Raw genomic sequence first — 20,657 nt, 5'->3', positions numbered from 1 at the left:
ATCCTGAACCAGTAAATCTTAACTAGAAGTGTGCATTGCATTATAGAACTTTAAAAAAATAATAACATATGACTTAAATAACATCCAGGAAATAAATTGACATTTGGTAGGTCTAGCTTGGGATCTGGGCACTTGTCTTTCTAAACTGCACCAGAGGGAACCCAGATATATATTTTTTGCCAGTGCTTGGTTTAAAAATTCTTAGACCTAAATTCTTAGCTTTTGCAAATTTCAGTCTGCTAAGTTTTCAGCTAAGGTCTTAGAGAAGTAAGTTTCATAACAAAGGTTTTCTTTTTTTCTGGAAATATTACTCTAAGTGTAGTGCCTTATCAATTATATGTTGCTTGATTATAATTAGATTATCTTGATCAGTGATAGAGTATGAAGAGATTTGAAGTTTGTTTCTTATAAGACATTATAGAATCATACATTTTTTTAAAAATTGCATCTTATTATGCTCTGTAAATGATAGATTTGAGACAAATACCCAGTCTGTGATATTGTACCTCATTGTGATTGCTTTTTGTGTGTCACACACACTTTTATATACTTGGAGGATCCTTCCTCACCCATATCCATTTTTCGTAGCTTACATAATTGTAGATTCTTAGAAACTTGTTTTTTGAACTTGTATGGGATCATTGCTTTCTAGGGAAGATGTGCCTCCTCCTAAGAGCCGTACATCCACTGCTAGAAGCTACATCGGCAGCAATCATTCATCCCTGGGATCCATGTCTCCTTCCAACATGGAAGGATATTCCAAGACTCAGTATAACCAAGTACCAAGTGAAGACTTTGAACGTACTCCTCAGAGTCCGACTCTCCCACCGGCTAAGGTAGCTGCCCCTAATCTAAGTAGGATGGGAGCGGTGCCTGTGATGATTCCAGCACAGAGCAAGGACGGGTCTATAGTATAGAGCCTCCATCCTTTCATCTGTGTTTTCCATGTTTCTTTTCTCCTCTTCAAATAGGAAGACCATTCCATTTTAAATTCTGCTACCAGCCTCAAAATGTATCAAGAAGCTATCCAGAAACTGAAAATTATATTTTGAAAAGTTTTGTTTGGTTGTTGAAATAGTAAAGGCATTGAAGTTACAAAAGACAGGTTCACCATTTTAAAAAAGATTTCCTTTTAAGATATTGATTCGACAGATTTCTAAGTATCAATACTGAAGATAGAGCACTTTGAATGTGAAATCATAGGTGAAGAAATCGGTGAACTTACTTGCACTCATAAGTTGATACTTGAATCATGTGAAAGTGGTACTCACTATTTTCTACCATTGTTTTTAAGTTGCCTTTCTCAGTTTATGACCTGGTGTCCTTTCCAAACTGATAAAGAAGCATTCATGGAAGAAATACTTATGACACATTTATGTTTGTTGCTCTTTTTTATAGCTTCTTTGAAAGATCATTTAAATACGAGTTTGAAATATCTTTAGTAACCTAGAAAACACTATGGCGAACTAGAAGTTACTGGTTTTACTTCTGAATCATTCATAAACCTTGTCTATGAAATGATTTCTAACTATTTAATTGACAGACTGCTATAGGAAACAGGGACGTAGTAAACTCTTTTATATGCAAAAATAAAGGAGCATTTCTCTGATTCACTTAGAAAATTTGCTGTCAGCTACATACAGCAATGACACTAGTTAGTGGTGCAGTAGTGAGTATGGGTTTGGTTGATGAGTGATCTGATGCCTTGAGGTTTTATGGCAGTTTTCAGAACAATGACCAGTCAGAACAAGGATAGAATACTTTGCAGCTCTTAACTAAATACTAGCCTTTGAGGTGATATTTTAAAACATCTTTTTCCTGATTAGTTCAGTGTTTTGAGGAGGGGTGGGGGTTGTGTTGGTATTATATATTATATGTTCTAGAAACATGTAATCCTAAATTTACCCACTTGAATGCAGTTCTAGAGGATAGTTTCTTCATAGACTCAGAATGATGAAATCATTTGAAACTGGTGGGTGTTCTCCATCAGTTCTGCATTTCAGACTTGGGAGGATGTACAGCTGCTATTCTGTGGCCAACATGTCTTTGTATAGTTGCAGAAAATCAAGATGAGCTTTGAGAAGAGCAAATCTTAGTTTTGTGAAAGTGATTTATTCTTAAAAAAAAAAAAAAAAAAGAAAGGAAAGGAGTAAAAAGTATACTCCTAACTGCCAAATGTGTTAAGTACTGTTGTAGTAGAAGAAAGTGAGTTTATTGTATTTCCCTTAAGATTGTGAGGGAGTGTGGATATAGTAAAATGAGCCAACAGCTTCTTTATAGTAAATACAGTTTGCAATAAATTATTTCACTAGCTCTAAAACCTTTTCCCTAGATTTTGGTAGGGAGTTGGTTTCTTTCAATCTCTTTGGGTGCTGTGGTGGTAAATGCTACATTATAAATCAATGTTGATCTGAATTTGAGATTAGGCAGAGGATTGTGTATGCTTTTTCATGCTGAACTTAAGCTGAATATCTGTGTAATGGATTAGTGTATAGTTTTATATATTTGGAAGCATTTTTTAGTAGGTTTTTAACCTTACGTAATATTGCTTTTATACTTGTGTTAACATTTTCATCTGTGCCTTTGGGTAATTTAATTTTTATTATGAATTTCTGGTGCCTATGAGCTAGCTATCACCTGAAAGGTGCTTAGAGGTGAAGGTACTGTTCCTAAAAACACATCACTGTGACACCTTTCTCTTTCCACACTTTGAATCTTGCCTCCTGTTCCCTGTTCTGTTTGGATGCAACTTAACTGATGGTATTATTCATAAAGATTTTAAAATTTCAACATCCCCAGCACTCTTTGATTGTGTTTATGATTTTATAACAGTAGCTATTTTTGAATGCCAGATGTTTGGCCTGTTTTATACGATAAAATTTTTAAGAGTATAAGAATAAATAACAGATCACCAAGTTGAATAATAAAAATATTTGGTCGTTCCTGTCCCCAGTTTTTGTGAAGATTATGCTGTCACTTTAAGTAGGAACTACTATAAAAGGTGGACACATAAGACTCTTGTGAAGGATTTGGCTACAAGTAATCAGACTCTCCCAGAAGCACTTTCAGGTCCATACTGTTTACAGCCTGAGAACAGAGCTCGTAAAACGTCAGTTGAGTGACCTGAGAAGACCTGCTGGGTGAGATTAAGTTCTGAGGACAGAATTCAGTTTTAGATTTAACCTCTCCAACAGTTCTCATTGTAAATTTCAGTTGGTCCAAAAGTCAGATTAGTCAGGTACTGATAATTTCCCAAATAATTCTCCGTGATAATTCAGTTGAACTAGAAATATTTGTCCTAGAATAACTGTTAGTAATCATCAAGCGATTCAACCCAAACTGGTTATTTAAGCATTACCATTAGAAAGCCAAACCCTGTCGCTCCAGAATGGCACTGCATCTTTGAAGAGAATCAGTGTGATTCTACTTGACACTATCTTTTTGAGGTACACAGGATCATCTGAAAAGAAAAATGATACTGTAGAGTATGAGTCCTCTGCTTGAAATATGTAGTCTACTGGTGTTCTTTTTCTTATTGGCATTCTTACCAATAATTCCCTCTTTGAGAACCCCCAAAATTTCTTATCTGTTCAGGCATATAACTTTCTTTGAATTTGGGCTATCTACTGTGGAGTTAACAGTGGAAACACAGCCTGAGTGTGTCTTGGGAGGAGTTAATTTGAAGAAATGTAATTAGATTATGGATATAAAAAAATATCTGATTTTGTTAAAATGGTAATTTTTAAGATTGAGTTCTGGAAATTTGGAGCAAATGAAGGGGCAAGTAAACATTTTGATTAAATATAGAAAGAACTCATTGCATGAAGTTGGATATCAAATTCTGTAATGTACGGCTTCTTAAAATAACTATTCTGTCTTTTTGTGTGTGTGCAGCATGTAAATTTGAAGTTATATGAATGTTTAAGGTTTTTTTCCCTACTGTCTTCATCTCCACAGTGTTTAGGGCTGTCAGATGCCTTATTCCAGTGTGAACAGAAAAAACAAACCTATTTTATGTGGTTAATGCTTTGATGTGTCACATAAGAAGTAGTTTATAGAAAATGTTGGCACAATTTTAACTTTTTAGTGGCTTGTGACATATATGTACATATATCTTTATAATAATATTCTTGTGTTTAGTAGTATAAATGTTCTGGGCAAGTTTTAATATTTCAAATGCCTTTAGATAGTCTTGCAATAGAGGCAACACATTCTGCAGTTGGAGTTTTTACTTGTTTGCCTATTTTGACACTAAAAAAGGTCCATAACTGAGCACAAATTCTACAGTGTAACAGAAGCAGGGAAAAATAATAAACTTGTGAATTGTGGTTCTGTTTATCTTCTAGATGGTAACACCAGCAAATAATTTCTTCAGTCTCTTACTGTTATTTAAAATCAAGTTTTAAAAATACCCTATTTTGTAATTTTAAAAGTGTGGTGAATATCAGTTGGATTTGGCTTTGGTTGTGAACACTGAAAGCTCTAATTAAGGAAGAACTCTGTGTTTTTTGCTAATTTAATGACACGAGAGTTAAGAGAACCACAATTTATTCACTATTCTCATTCCTAACTGTGAACTTTTATGATAAAAACACTTGTACTACTGAGAAAAAAATATTTTGACACTTCCCATATGCAAGTAGAGAATTGACAAGTGTCAGTTTAAAAAATGATTTTGTATTTAAAGTTTCTGGCTTACATATCCCATGGTGCAGATTTTGAAATTTGTAAGAACAGAATTTGTTAAAAAAAAAAAAAAAACAAAAACTTGCTCTAGTTTTGTGACCTTGTGTACTTTTGAAATAAAATTGAGAAAGCAGTTTCCTGCCTCATTGTGTGGCTTCATTGTGCCTTTTGAAAAATGTCTACTTTATAAAACTTCAATTTGCTATTCTTCAGGGTTTCCTTTTTTTCCTCCCCTCCTCGCATCCTTTGTTAAACAGAAGATGAAACTGTCACACATCAGTGAAAACATGTCAGACATACTTCTCTTTCCTCACTCCTTTGCATTTATATGACACCAGATAACATACTATAATATTTGGGATCGAAGCCTCCACAGAGTTTCTGTGATCCTTTCTCAATTCATAGCATAAACTCAAATGTGAGTACTCAGAGTAGCATGAAATACATAAACATCTAGTTATGGTTTGAAGCTGTTTTGAGCAGTGATTTCAGAAAAAACAATGAGGTAGCAATACTTTTGTAAGAAGACATTTTAAGGAATATTTTGTTACAATAGGGTTTTTTAGTCTTCGCACTTTTAGCATCTGGGCTGGATAATCCTTTGTTGTAAGGGACTGTCCTTGTGCATTATAGCATGTTGAGCAGCATCCCTGACCCTCCACCCACTAGATGCCAGTAGCATTCTTTCTGCCTCCCCAAGATGCCACAATCAAAAAATGTCTGCACGTACTGCCAAATGTCCATAGGGGTGGAGGGTAAAATTGCTCCAGTTGAGAACACTGGTTTATACTAATGTGAAATTTTCTACTCTCAGATTAAAAGAAGAGAATAGGCCCTGTAGTCAGACGTGTCTAAATTTCTGCTTTACTTAGCTTCAGTGTCCTGGTGTTTAAAATGTGGTTTAAAAATACGTAAATCATGGGGGAGGTTGGATGGTCTAAAGAGAGAATTAATATCATAATGAAAATTCTGTGCATTTGCCCTGGGATGCTGATAGTGATACACAGATTTACAAAGAATCAAGATTACAATAAAGATGCTGAGTGAAACTATTGAGCATAATTTAATGCCTTTAATTTAGACCATATTTTAATCTTGTAGCTCTAAAGGCCAGACCATATTTCTGGTTAATTAAGTACCAGATGTCAAAACTGATGAAATTGAGATAAAACTGAATATGAAGTAATTTGTTTTTAAAGTGGTCTAGTTTTAAGCCTAAGGCATAATCAAATGTAATTTCTAAATGTAATAAAGGCAGCAGTGAAAATATAAAAACAGTCCTAGGAACTCAGCTCTGTTTTTCTTGCTGGTAATTTTGAAATTTAAATCAAATGTGATGTTACTTAAATGATTTTCCTAAGTTTGATAACTATAGAAAAAAAAAAGCTATTGCCCTGAGGTATAACTGCAGGGAAAAAAAATTCTAGAGTTAATGAAGAACCAAGAAGTAAATTTCAGAATAAAGTCCTTGATCAGTTTGCTTCTTTTTTCACTACTGAGCTGTGAAAAAAATTTTAAGATTTTATTTATTTATTCATGAGAAAATGGGGGGTGGGCAGAGACATAGGCAGAAGGAGAAGCAGGCTCCCCCCCAAGGAGCCTGATGTGGAACTCAAACCTAGACCCGGGATCATGCCCTGAGCCAAAGGCTCAACTGCTGAGCCACCCAGGCATCCCTGAAAATTCTAACTCTAATGGAGCATGAGAAAGGTGGGAGAAGATGCAGGAAATGAGAGGTAAAAACCAATGCCAGACCCCACCAAAGTACTAGAAAGCCTCGTGATCTTGACTGTCTTTGCTGAGTGCTTGTTGCCTCATCCATCCACTAAGTCATGGTGGATTGATTATCTTCAGATGTAAATCTGATCATATTAAAAATGAGAACATCTTAACCGGATATAAAAAGATCTTTCAAGATCCAGTCCATGTCTCTGTGCTTGGTTTCTGCATCTCCAGGTGCACCTTTGTGCACTAACCATGCTCAGTAGCAAAGGGGCCCTGGTTTCATACCTTTGTGAATATGCAGGGTCTTCAGCCAGAGAACCCCGCCTTGCTTACCTGCCCTGCAGGTGTTAGTTGAGTCATTTTTCCTGACTTGCATCCCTGCCCCTCACAAATCAGCGGTGCATCTGGGCCCTCAACGTTGCCGGTAGAGGTTTTTTAGGGCACAAAATCCTTGGCATCCCAATTGTTTAACTTGCTTAATATGCCCTTTTGCAAGGGAGTGGATTTGAAGTGGATTTACTCCCCTTATCCTCAGTGCCAAACTCTGACTTGCATATTGCTCTGTAAATGCTGAGTGAATTTTTAGACAGGAAACTGGGCACTTGAGGCAAGTGTGTCATATGTTCTCCAAGACAGCTGCCCTGGTCTCTTCCAATAAGACAGTGTCCGAAGAAGAAGAGTGCGTATGTGTGGAGAGAGGAAAGTGCACGTGGCTTAAAAAGTTAACTTGCACAGGGGCGCCTGGTTGGCTCATTCGTTTAAGCCTCCGACACTTGGTTTTGTTGGGCTCCGGTCACCATCCCGCAGCGGTGGGATTGAGCCCCACGGCAGGCTCCGTGCTCAGGGCAGCGGTCTGCTGCAGGCTCTTCATCGCTCTGCCCTTCCCACTCGCTCTCACTCTAAGAAATCTTATTTATTTATTTATTTATTTATTTATTTATTTATTTATTTATTTATTTATTTATTCATTTATTCATTTATTTATTCATTTATTCATTTATTCATTTATTCATTTATTCATTTAAGTCACAGAGAGAGAGAGAGAGGCAGAGACACAGGCAGAGGGAGAAGCAGGCTCCATGCACCCGGAGCCCGACGTGGGACTCGATCCCGGGTCTCCAGGATCACGCCCTGGGCCAAAGGCAGGCGCTAAACCGCTGCGCCACCCAGGGATCCCCCCCCCTTTTTTTTTTTAAGTTGCCCCAACACGGAATGGAGTGACTTGATTGAATAGGAGCAAACACAAGAACAAACCTAATTACCTTAAAAACCTAGAGAAGCATTTTAGACGTAAGTTTGTAACCCCATCCTGAGAGATTCAGAGTAGTCTGGAGTGAAGTTAATGACCATTTTCTCTCCTGGGTTGTTTTCATAATTACCCACGGGAACTTCGGAATTGCTCAGGAATCCCGTTGCAGGTGACTGGTTTCCACGCTAAGTCATTAACGGTATATTTTTTTCTCAGGCTTCACAAACTTCTAGAAGTGTTTGAGTACTCCCTTTAGCAAGGCCAAAAAACTTACATGCTTCAGTATCATTGCCTACTTGTGGTATGCTAATATTTCTTGGTATCAGGATTTATGGAGATATACATAGATAACTAAAATACCATTTTTAGAAGATTTTAATTTCCAAAAAACCAGTTGTTTTCAAGTTCCTTAAAATAGTTTTCTGAAATGACTAGTCATAATTAATTTCTATGTATAACTGGATTAGTGTGCTAGGGCTGCCGTAACAAGTGCCACAAACTGAATGGCTTAAATTTATTGTCTTATGTCCTGGAGGTTAGATGTCTGAGATCTAAGTGTTGGCGACATTGGCCGCTTCACGTTGCTGTCAGGGGAGGATCTGCCCCGGCCTTTCTTGTTGGTTTGTAGATGGCTGTCTTCTCTGTGTCTCTTAAATCCCCTTTCCTCCATGGGTGTTTGCGTCCTAACTTTGCTTTTTTATAAGGACACCGGTTATACTGTATTAGGGCCCACCCTGATGACCAGATTTAAACCAATTGTAACTACAAAGATCTATTTCCAAATTCATTCTGAGGAGTGGGGATTAGGACTGCAACCTAGTTTTGGGGGCACACAGTTCAAACCACATCAGCATTGATGATTGGACTAATTGTCAAAGTTGACGTGGAACACATGCTCAGTTTCTTTGCTTAATTTTTAGTGGTATAATAAAAATAGCAGCACTGAGGGGCACGTGGGTGACTCAGTGGTTGAGCATCTGCCTTTGGCTCAGGTCATGATCCTGGGGTCCTGGGATTGAGTCCTGCATCAGGCTCCCCACAGGGAACCTACTTCTCCCTCTGCCTATGTCTCTGCCTCTCTCTGTGTGTCTCATGAATAAATAAATAAAATCTTTAAAAAAATAGCACCTAAATAATGCCAACAGAGTTACTTAATGGTTGTCCATCTCCCCCATCACCTCCCCCAGGAGTGTACTTATCTTTATTTCAAGTGTGGAGTTAACCATGTATCTGTCAAGTGAAAAAGTAGTTGGTGACATGGTTATGGATTTGTCTTTTCTTATGAATCTTCCTGACAGGATGAAACTATTTTTCTGGGAAAATGGTTTTTAACTTTAGGAAGACATGAAGAGTTTACATGACTGTAAAAAAAAAAAAAAATCCATCTGGTTGTGGAAGCAAATAGATGGCCGTTGCTCTACAATCCCCTATGATCTAGACAAGAGTTGATTAAAACTCTTCACTTCTAGGTTAATTTTCTTAAAGCACTTAGGCTCACTCTCTTGCTCAAAAGCTTTCCTGGACAACCTCTAACTTAAAAGTTCAAAGTCTAGCCTGATGTTAGACTTTCACAACTGGTCTTCCACTATGACATTCTTCTATGCTTACACTTGCATATACCTGTTTTGTTTTTTAAATAAAGTCTTATACAAAATTTTTAATTTAACAAATCCTCTCAGATTATTCTGTGTATCTCACCTTTTATGTATCTACCTACCTAAAACCTTGTCTTCAAAACCATGTGTTGCATCATTGTGATACACTCTAACTTAACCAGTCTCCAATTGAGGACCATTTAAATTGATACTATCCTTTAGATATAATGAGTAAAATTACAAGCAGTATAGGTGTATCTACATGATTTTGCATATATATGACTATATCTTTAAGGTAAATGTCTAAAAGAGGGGGGGTGCTGAGTAAAGAATATTCTGAGAGCTATTATTAAAATACCTTTTTGTTACAGCAGCTTATGCTTGCAATGGATGAGGTTGTTTATCTTCCCCCAAATCCTCACCTATATTCTTTTTTTTTTTTTTCTTTTATTCATAGAGACACAGAGAGAGGCAGAGACACAGGCAGAGGGAGAAGCAGGCTCCATACAGGGAGCCTGACGCGGGACTCGATCCTGGGTCTCCAGGATCAGGCCCGGGGCCAAAGGTGGCACTAAACCGCTGAGCCACCCGGGCTGCCCCTCACCTATATTCTTTCCAACTTTTTGATCTTTCCTGATTTCTTTTTTTTTTTTTTAATTTTTTTTTAATTTTTATTTATTTATGATAGTCACAGAGAGAGAGAGAGAGAGAGAGAGAGAGAGAGAGAGGCAGAGACACAGGCAGAGGGAGAAGCAGGCTCCATGCACCGGGAGCCCGATGTGGGATTCGATCCCGGGTCTCCAGGATCGCGCCCTGGGCCAAAGGCAAGCGCCAAACCACTGCGCCACCCAGGGATCCCAATCTTTCCTGATTTCTGAGAAGAAAATTATCTCATGGTTTAAAATTCTATTCCTCTCTATTTACTTGACTATCTTTTCCTGTGTTTAAAAGCCCTTTGGACTTTTGAGAACTGTGTTCATATGCTTTACTCATTTTTCTTTGTATTACCATTTTGCTAATTTGGAGGAGCTTTTAAATATTAATTAGCCCTTTGTGACATGAAATGAACTTTCAAAATTTTTTATAGTGATATGAAATGAACTTTAAATTTTTTTTTATGTTTTGGCCAGGTTACTTTTTTTTGAATTTATTTATTCATGACAGACACACACACACACACAGAGGCAGAGACACGGCAGAGGGACAAGGAGGCTCCATGCAGGGAGCCTGACGTGAGACTCGATCCCAGGTCTCCAGGATCAGGCCCCGGGCTGAAGGCAGCGCTAAACCGCCGAGCCACCGGGGCTGCCCTGGGTTACTCTTTCAATGTTTATGGTCTTACCTTTTCTGATCATTGAATCCTAACCCTTCCTAAACCATCTTCCTGGTTCTTTTTTTTTTTAAAGATTTGTTTATTTACTCAGAGAGAGAGAAAGGCAGAGACACAGGCAGAGGGAGAGGCAGGCTCCATGCAGGAAGCCCGATGTGGGACTCGATCCCGGGTCTCCAGGATCACACCCCAGGCCGCAGGACGCGCCAAACCGCTGCGCCACCGGGGCTGCCCCCATCTTCCTGGTTCAACCCGCCTTCTCCCTTCTTGAGATTGTACCCTCAGGGGAAGCTGAGGGTCACCTGTCTTTCAACACTTGCCTCCTTTCCTTAAGCAGATGTGACACCTTTCAAAGGTGGACCGTCTTCATATCCTAATGATCAAACATATTCACATCCAAATGATCAACGCAGTAATCTCTATTGATGATGGTAATTGCAGCAGCTCTAGCTGGGTTCACATCGAGTCATTGCCAGACATACCCCATCACAGTGTTTTTTCCCTCAATTTATGTGTGGTTTCTTCAAGTTACTGGTGTTTTGGCTCAGCCGTTTCACGGAATCAGCACAAACTACACTAATGAAAAAAAAAGAGTTATCTTGCACTTGGAAAGAAGAGTTGTCTAGGCCACGTATTAGGTCAGCTGTCACACAGTGTTCCAAGTTGAATGTTGGCTACTGGCGCTGTGCTCTTTTAATGTTGTTAAGTAGGGCAATTTCCCTCTCACGTAGTCCCAAAACTGTCAACAGTGAGAACATTTCTAGGGAACAGTAGAATGAATGACCTTGCAATTTTTTTTTAAGACATTTATTCATTTTAGAGAGAGCAGGCATGAGGGGGGGTAGAGGGGAGCGGGAAGCCAGATGCGGGGCTCAGTCTCACAACCCTGAGATCATGACCTGAGCTGAAGTCAAGAGTGGGTCCCTTAACCGACTGGGCCACTCAGGTGTCCCCAACCTTGCAATTCAGAGTGTGGTATAGGAGAAATCAGTGACTGATTTGCAACCTGCTGGCAAATCACAGTCCTCTGACATTCAGCTCCCCTAGTCTTTTGATCTGCTAACAAGGAGGGGGTCTCTTATGTGTTCAGACACAACAGAGCACAAAGTAAAATTAAATAATCACATGGAATATAATCTGCTCTGCCCGCTTAACGATTGTGTGCTAGGCCCAGGGCAGGGTAAAGGTTACACAGTACGGTAGCCACCCGGGCTCTTATGCCATGTTTATGTAGATTTGATTGGAACTTTCTGCAATATGGGCAAAGATTTGTGATTTAGTTAAGAAAATTGACATGGCAGTTTAAGTTTTGTAAAAACAACCAAGATATCCATAGGCTACAGTATCTAGTTCAGTATCATTTTATGAAAAAATTCAAGATTCAGAAAGTTTCAATCCCGCCAGGCCATATTTTTAGGAACAAAATCCAGGTCTCCTCTAACTCCTGGTCTAGTATTTTTCTAAGAACCTCCAGTTCTTGGCAGTCTGGGCCTCCTGAGAGCCACAAAAAGGGAAGTTAGAGTGTGTGGCTCTCTCATCTCTCACTGCTCCTAGCAACACCAACCAGGCCGAAGGCCATTGGGAAAGAGCAGACTCGACCGTGGCCTAACCACGGCTTTCTGTCCCTTCCTAAGCAGTCACCGGTGCCCAGGGCACATTGAGCATTGACAGCTGCACTCTTCTCCCAGATGGAATGATGCTCCCGCCGGCGGTTATGACTAGAGTCCTCGTTGTTTGGTACCAAGCCCATTTATGCTTGTTACATGCTGATTACATAATTTAAGTGAATTCTATGTATCAGCTGTACTAGATGTGGTGACAACAATGTATCCAAGGAAATGATTCTGCTGGCACATAGCTTCAAAATATGTTGTTTTCATTCGGCTGCAAAGAAACTAGACTTTAAATTAGGGTTGGTATATTATGTATGTAGGTTATGGGAAAAAGAAAAAACTAGCAATAGACCCATTTTTTTTCTAAAGATAGTATTTATTTGAGTCTTAGAGCCTGAGCAGGGGTCCAGGGAGGGAGCAGAGGGAGAGGGAGAAGCAGGCTCCCTGCAGGGCAGAGTGCCCTGCTGATCCCAGGGCTCCAGGATCATGGCTGAACTGAAGGCAGATTTTAAGCGACTGAGCTACCCAGGCACTCTGCAACAGGGTGCAATATTCTATAAAAAATAGCTACATTAAATTTAGTGACTGAAAGTGTATTTTAAAATATATAAGGGGGGATCCCTGGGTGGCGCAGCGGCTTGGTGCCTGCCTTTGGCCCAGGGCGCGATCCTGGAGACCCAGGATCGAATCCCACGTCGGGCTCCCGGTGCATGGAGCCTGCTTCTCCCTCTGCCTGTGTCTCTGCCTCTCTCTCTCTCTCTCTGTGACTATCAAAAATAAATAAAAATAAAAACAAATAAATAAAATAAAATATATAAGGGATACATTTTTAATGGTTTTCCACTTAAAACTTTAGGAGGGCCAATCAAGTGTGTCAGGGAAGAGGGATTTTGCTGTAAACCCGCATGCCAAATCCCTGTCAGATCCTGTATCTTAACTTCTTGTGTATTCTCTCCCAGATTTCATAGTATCAAGCATCACATGGTAGCTTCAAAATTATTTACCAAAGGATCTTACTAGCTAACAATATCAGATTTTAAATATAGTCTGTGTTGTCTTTTCACTGGAAAACATGAAATAGATTTCACTTAGATGACAAAATGGAATTTTACATTTTTGATGTTCCAGTCATTTTAGACAAATTTCAAAAAATTTAAATACTTTCACTTTTAATCAGTGAATTTTACTTCACTTTAAGATTTTATTTATTTGAGAGAGAGCACAATTGGGGGGAGAGGCAGAGGCAAAGGGAGAAGCAGGCTTCCTGCTTAGCAGGGCTCTATCCCAGGACCCTGAGATCATGACCCGAGCCAAAGGCAGACGCTTAACTGACTCAGCCACCCAGGTGCCCCTATTTCACTTCTTTAGAAGAAGTGTTTGATGGATGATTTATAAGATGCAAAAACTTTTTTTTTCTATTGAATTTAGTGAAACTGTCAATCACCGTGGCTTATTATTAACTCAAAAAATCACCATCTATACATTTCCTATATGAATTCAAAAAGTTGGCAGTTCTGGTACCAACTTGTCCATTTTTTTCCCCTCCTAAATTAAGCTCTAGGCCCAAGGTGGAGCTTGAACTCACCACCCTGAAGATCAAGAGTCACATGATCCACTGGCTGAGCCAGCGAGACACCCTTCCACTTGTCCATTTGTTTCTAAACTTGAAAGGAGTACTCCCCTACACCTAACCCCTACACCTACTCCCCTACACCTAACTCCACAAAGGTGGTATATATTTAGATATATGACTGAAGACAATTCCAAAAGAGATCCATAGTTTAATATCTTCTTTTTTTTTTTAAGATTTTATTTATTCATGAGAGACACACAGAGAGAGAGGCAGAGACACAGGCAGTGGGAGAAGCAGGATCCATGTAGGGAGCCCGATGTGGGATTTGATTTCGGATCTCCAAGATCACGCCCTGGACTGAAGGTGGTGCTAAACCACTGAGGTACCTGGGCTGCCCTGTAGCTTAATATCTAATGATAAAGATTGGTTAAGTCACATACATATGAAAAGAGGAAACTACTAAAAATCATGTTTTAGAAAAAAAGTCAATGACATAAGAAAATGTTAAACATTTTCAGATTGTGACCATAAAATGAATATATTTCTTTCTTTTTTTTTTTTTGTATTTATTTATGATAGTCACACACAGAGAGAGAGAGAGAGAGAGAGGCAGAGACACAGGCAGAGGGAGAAGCAGGCTCCATGCACCGGGAGCCCGACGTGGGATTCGATCCCAGGTCTCCAGGATCGCGCCCTGGGCCAAAGGTAGGCGCTAAACCGCTGCGCCACCCAGGGATCCCCGAATATATTTCATAATACAACAGGATAGGCATATATAAAGTAAACGCTCTTTTAAACACCCCCATCTACTAAAATAACAGTGGTTATATCTGTTTGAGTGATTATTTGAGTGATTAATGATCTTTCTCTGTGCTTCTAGGTTTTTTTTTTCCCTGAAGGAGTATTACTTGTTAACTGAAAAATAATTCTAATAAATAAATGTGTAAATGAGTATGGCATAGTTAGAATTCCCCATTACCAATGACAGTTCTACATATAGATTGTGGTTTACTTGCTTAAAAAAGCTAAAAAACAAAACTGTAGCCAGTAATGCTTTTCATGGATTAACTACAATAACAGCCTTCCACTTCTAAGTGGGGAAAAAGAATATCTGATGCCCCCTGGTGGCCAATAATTTTAATAAGGTAGTTGATTCCTTTTCATTCAAATCAGTCTACACCAAGAAAATTAACAATTATTTATTCTATTGCTTTCTAAATGATAAAATGCCCACATAATACTCTTTACAGTTTAGTCTATGTATCATCATGTGTCCCGGAGTTATACTTCCAGGGTTTGAAGCCCTGATAATTTAGGTCACCTGGAGCAACCTACTTGCATAGTGTACTTGTGTAAGATGAGAATAGTAAAATATACACGGGTTTTTTTAAATTTTGTTTTGTTTTTTAATATACACGGGTTTATCTGAGAATGGAAGGGACTTACTGGTGGTACCTATCACACAATATCACAGTATGGTGAACATCTTCCCACATGAGTAGATACAAATTCTCATGCTTTTATAAAGTTTGAATTAATTTATAATCTTTTATTAATGGCAAATGATGCTGCATCAATTTTACATTTTTATGTATTTGCAAAAGTATTTCCATAGGTTATCTTCTAGGTGTATAGAATTTGAATTACCAGGTAAGAGAATTATGTGGTAAAAAACACTGACAGTTTCAAATTCTCTTCCACAAAGAATGCAAACCACAACCTTTCCCATGTTGGTCAATTTGTGAGGTGAAAAATGGTATTTCATGGCTTCAACTTATATTTCCCTGGTCATTAGTGCGCCATTAGCACATCCTCTGTTTTTAGCCATTTGCATCTATTTATATTTTATATTTATTTAGTTCTGCTAAATAATTATTCGTAGAACCTTTTCATATTCTCAGAATAGTAATTCCTTTTCTTTTAAACATGGTGTGGAAATTTTCTTTGGAGTTTCTTTTAACTTTATGATGTCTTTTGATAGGCAGTTTACTTTTAATTCCAAACCACCAACCTTCCTGTTAAAATTGGGAAGAGTTTCCTAAGCTAAAGTTACTAAATACCTCCCCTTCATATTTTGTCATAATTTTTAGTTTCATAATTAACATTTTATCTTTAATCTACCTGGGATGTATTTTTATACTGTAGGGTAGGAATTTAACTTTAAAAACAATGCATATAGGGGAGCCTCCCTGGCTTAGAGGAACATGGGACTCTTGATCCTGGGTCATAAGTTCAAGCCTTATGATGAGTATAAAAATGCATAGCCAAACGGTTCACTATTAATTTTTATTAGTGAGTTATTTTCAATTTGAGAAGTCACATTCACTCTACATTAAACTTTTGTTTCTGGTTGTGCACTTGTAATCCTGTTTCATTGTTCATTCCTGTTATACTTTTGAGTATATACTGACAAATCATGTAAAGGGAAGAATACTCCCTGTCAGTTATTCTTTAAAAAAAAAAAAAAAAATTGCTGGTTACTTTTGAGAATTATTTTTCCATGTAAACTTAAAATCAGGGTTTCATGTTCCATTACAATTTTATCAGACTTTTAATTATGACTTATATTGACTTTACATATTAACTTGAAAAGTGAGGTTTCCATAATGTTGAGTCAATTTAGAAATATAGCATATTCTTCTAGTCAGTTTTTTGTAAATTTTTATAAATTTTTCTTCATTTGACTCACTCATTTCTGTTGGTACAGTTTATTTCCAGGTATTTAGTACTCTTAATAATAGGGGTTCTCTCTTATAAAGCACTATTTTAAGTTTTTCTTATGAAATTAATATTATTTACAAATAACTGCGAACAGTGGAGGAAAAGCATATATTACCACTCTATTATTACAAGCATTATTTTGAAATTTTTCCCTGTAGATGTAGTTTGATCAAAAATTTTAACCACATTGCAATCCTTTAATTCAGAAATTTAACAGACTGCCCATGAGATATACACACAATTTGGTTATCATAAAAAATGTTGTCTTTCTGCATCTCTAGTTACAAAGTAATAATGCTCAGTATAAAAATCTAGAGACTGAAATGTACAATCTAGAAAAAGTTCTTTGTATCTGGCCACTTCCCCTGCCTCTGAGAACACTAGCTACTGTTAATGTGGTATTTATTTTTCCAGACAGTTTTTGGCACCATCATAGAAATAATATTTTTCATCTCCCACTTGCAGTATTTCCCCAATTTGCAACATTTTATTCCCTGTGATCACATTTTTTTTTTTTTTGTCACTACGTGGTATTTTCCACGGTATTTTCTTGAGTATATGTTCAGATTTTACTTAACTGTTTACTTGTTGGCTACTTAGATTTTTGTTGTTTTTGCCACTCACAATTCTGCAATAAACACTTTTATATATATAATGGTCCCTTTGTTTGAGTATTTTTGAACACAGATTCCTAGAAGTAGTTTCTTGGTCAAAAGATAGGCACATTTACATTTTTAACTGCCCTTCAAAAATGGTGGCATTTTAAAGCCTCGTTATGGTGTCTACATTATAATACTTGGTATTTTCAAGACTTATGAAATTTGAGCAAGGCTCCCATTATGTAATTTATGGGAGTCATTTCTATAGCAAGTAACTCCTTTTTTGAGGATAAAGACAAAGTTTAGCACTTTTATTTGTGCTGATCATGTGCTTTAAGGAATAAACATCAAACCACTCTAATTGTAGTGGGGACCGCTACACCTACTAATGGTAAATTTGCTTCTGACAAGGATTAGATGGGTTTCCATTTCTTTCCTTAGGTTATCCTTTAAATTACATGAAAGAGCCATGGAATATGGAAGGTGCTTCATGTTATAAATTGGGAGACAGGCCATATTTTCTGTGAATAGTGTATACATTTTAAACAGGAATTGCATGAGCCTTCTCTAGAACTAGTGTTTGCATGACAGCTTCCCATTATAAGCCAATGCTCCATCAGTAATGTAGGGATATGGTTGGGTTTCCCTTCAAACCTCACAGTATTACTGCCTCACAAGTGGAAAACAAAACTCCAGAGAATATTATGAGAATACTGAATAGTAGGTTAAATTACCAAATATTTGGTAACTAAAAGAAGTTAAAGCCTATCATTAACTTGGGCCTTTATAAAATACCACTAATTCTCTGTGTGATCTTCCCCCTGGACCTATCATTGGTAGTTTGCTTTGTCATCTCAATCCTGTCAAGTGGGCTGTTATTTCCTATTGCAATTTGATTTATAGTTCAAGCAAATAAAATGTCTGTTATTAGTCCCTCTTCAGAAATATCTGAACACTTTGTAAAGAGGAACTTTGTCAAGGCTTTATTGTTTATCAACAGATATTTTAATGTCTTCTATCCTCACTTGCTTAATCTAACCTTTGCATCTTGTTACTTATTTTCAAATATTGGCTTGATATTAAACCTTCTCACAGTATTATTGTAAGTAATGAGCTGACCCAAGCAAGGTACCATCAACCATGGGCTTTACAAAACAGGGTTGGTTTAAGTCAGGGCTTCATTTCTTAGGTTTTTGTTATCTTGGGCATTTTTAACTTCTCGGAGAGTCCTTTTCTAACTGTTTACTTGTTGGCTACTTAGATTTTTGTTGGGATAATAATGGTACCTGCCTTATGGGGTGATTATGAGGACTAAATAAGTTACAGGCACATAGATATGAAATTTTAAAAACTTATGTTATCTGTGAAATGGATAGAATGGCACTCTGGCAAGGTAAATGCATATCATAGCATTTAAGTTTTTCTTTCCAATCATCAAAGAAGTCACTTTAAGAGTGATAGTTGAGAAATCAACATAAATGTGTTATTAATCTTAAATTGAAATCGTAAGTTTGCTTAAAAGTTAAATATTTTAAGATAAATATTACACCAAAAACCCAGAAATAAGCACTTCACTATTAATAGAACTTACCAAAAGAATTTGTATTTTTTAACTTTAAAATTTCTCATGTCCAAGTTTAATCTCTGAATTTAGAGCTTTGTCATTATGCCTAAAAATGTAAGATGGAGAATTAAAACAAATAATCATCATTCAGTCACAAGCCACTTCTCTTTGAAACAGCCTGAAAAGGCTTCAAGCTGAAATCATGCAAGTCTTCATTAGCAGCCCTATATTGTATACGGGAGACAGACTTAGAGATGTTACAATTCCTAGAGTCCTAAATACCATTAAAAGTTTGACAAACTTCTATCCCATGCTTACGAGACTGAATTTAAGACCCAACTGCTGAAAGATGGCTTTTTCCATTAGGAATGGATTGGAAAAACTATTCGGAGTTTTCTTCTGCTTTAAATAACTTTCCTAACAAGCTGAGAGGCTGGATAGCCAATCGAAGGGCAAAATCTTCTAGAGGTAATAGGTCTAATACACAGTTCAAATGCAAAATTAGCCTTTTTCACAAGGCACTCAGCCATTTAGCTGTCAGCACTAATGAAGAGATTTAGGTTTTATAGTAATCTAATGTGGAAAGAAAAATCTAGTTACTAGATGTGTGCTAAAAATAATTCCCTTCTTGACAGTATGACTATTATGCTTCTAATTTTCCCAATAAGCTTGTAACTACAAGCAAACTAAAAGAAAAGCTATCTGTTAACTCCATGATAAAAATACTTGAAACCTGCTACCTTTACAACTGCAATCTGCCATTATCACACAGAACTCTCTAGGATCCATAAGGGAAGCCTAACAGTTAAAAAACATTTTTTTTAAATTTTATTATTATTATTTATTTATGAGAGAGAGAGAGAGAGAGAGGCAGAGACACAGGCAGAGGGAGAAGCAGGCTCCATGCACCGGGAGCCCAACGTGGGATTCGATCCCGGGTCTCCAGGATCGCGCCCTGGGCCAAAGGCAGGCGCCGAACCGCTGCGCCACCCAGGGATCCCTAAAAAACATTTTCAAATTTAAATAAAGCTTATCATCCTGTGATGCTGGTTACCCTAAGAAAAACCTGCTCAAGTTTGAGTAGGTATTCATTATATATTTCAGGGAAAAAAGATTATCATGGTTTAGAAATATATTAAAAGATGTATATAGTTTACCCAAGATAATATTAAAACTAGAAGAGTCTCTAAGATTTAAAAACAAATTTCATGTTGAGGTTGCAGAATTTAAATTCCACATACTTCAAACCTTTGGGCTATATGTATCCTTAGAATTTGTGCACTTCTCTGGTACTCTTATACTTAAATAGAACCTATCATAAAAAATGACTACAGGAATTATTTGGAGTAGCCAAGGGCTTCTAATAATTTATTAGGAAGCTGTGATTTTTCTGATAAGTCAAATAATTTATGACTAGAAATTTAAATATGGTGCAAAATAGGAAAAAGTATCTAAAAAATTTAATTTTGGGGGAAAAAAAATCCAAATTCTTATCTCTCTCTCTTTTTTGTAGTTCAAGTACGCTTACAAGACAGATGACGTTACGGTGGTATAAATATGAAGGACTACTGAAGAATCTGAAAAGTACTGTACTATTTGGCTTTATTTCAGACATCTGTTAGACTTTCATGTGTTGAAAAAAAGCACAAGGATCAGAGATTAAGAACATTTCTGCCAAAAAAAAAAAAAAAAAAAAAAAAGAACATTTCTGCCTTATGCAGTGGCACCAGGCATTTAAGTCAGATGCCATATCAAAATTAATACAGACTAAATCTTTGGTTAGGGAAATCCTATCTATAGCAACTTTGATGGCTGAAAAAAATGTTTTATTATATTTATATTTTCAATTCATACTAATAAATTGTGGATTTTTTATATGCATTTTCTTATGGTTGCCTTGGGGAAAGTTACGGTTAATAAAAAGTTGATTTTTTAAAAGAAAAAATTAAATTCTTACATTTTTTATTCTTTGCTAAATATTTAAGCACATTAAACTGAAATA

At 37.2% G+C, this 20,657-nt stretch overlaps 1 protein-coding gene across 2 annotated transcripts in view; it reads left to right on the top strand.

The window, feature by feature from the left end:
- CXADR (CXADR Ig-like cell adhesion molecule) overlaps positions 1–20,586 on the top strand; it is a 62,496-nt gene extending 41,910 nt beyond the window's left edge. The window contains exons 7-8 of one of the 2 annotated variants that reach the window (XM_041735004.1): positions 653–836; positions 20,169–20,586. In XM_041735004.1, coding sequence (XP_041590938.1) covers positions 653–836; positions 20,169–20,210 — 226 coding nt within the window. In that variant the 3' untranslated portion in view covers positions 20,211–20,586. Of the gene's footprint in view, positions 1–652; positions 4,820–20,168 lie in introns of those variants that run through there. The other variant, XM_041735003.1, reaches the window with a different exon arrangement.
- Positions 20,587–20,657: the final 71 nt, after the last annotated feature.

This window comes from Vulpes lagopus, chromosome 20, assembly GCF_018345385.1.
Source record: "Vulpes lagopus strain Blue_001 chromosome 20, ASM1834538v1, whole genome shotgun sequence".
NCBI classification, from domain to species: Eukaryota; Metazoa; Chordata; class Mammalia; order Carnivora; family Canidae; genus Vulpes; species Vulpes lagopus.
This window is presented reverse-complemented; position numbering and strand designations above follow the sequence as displayed.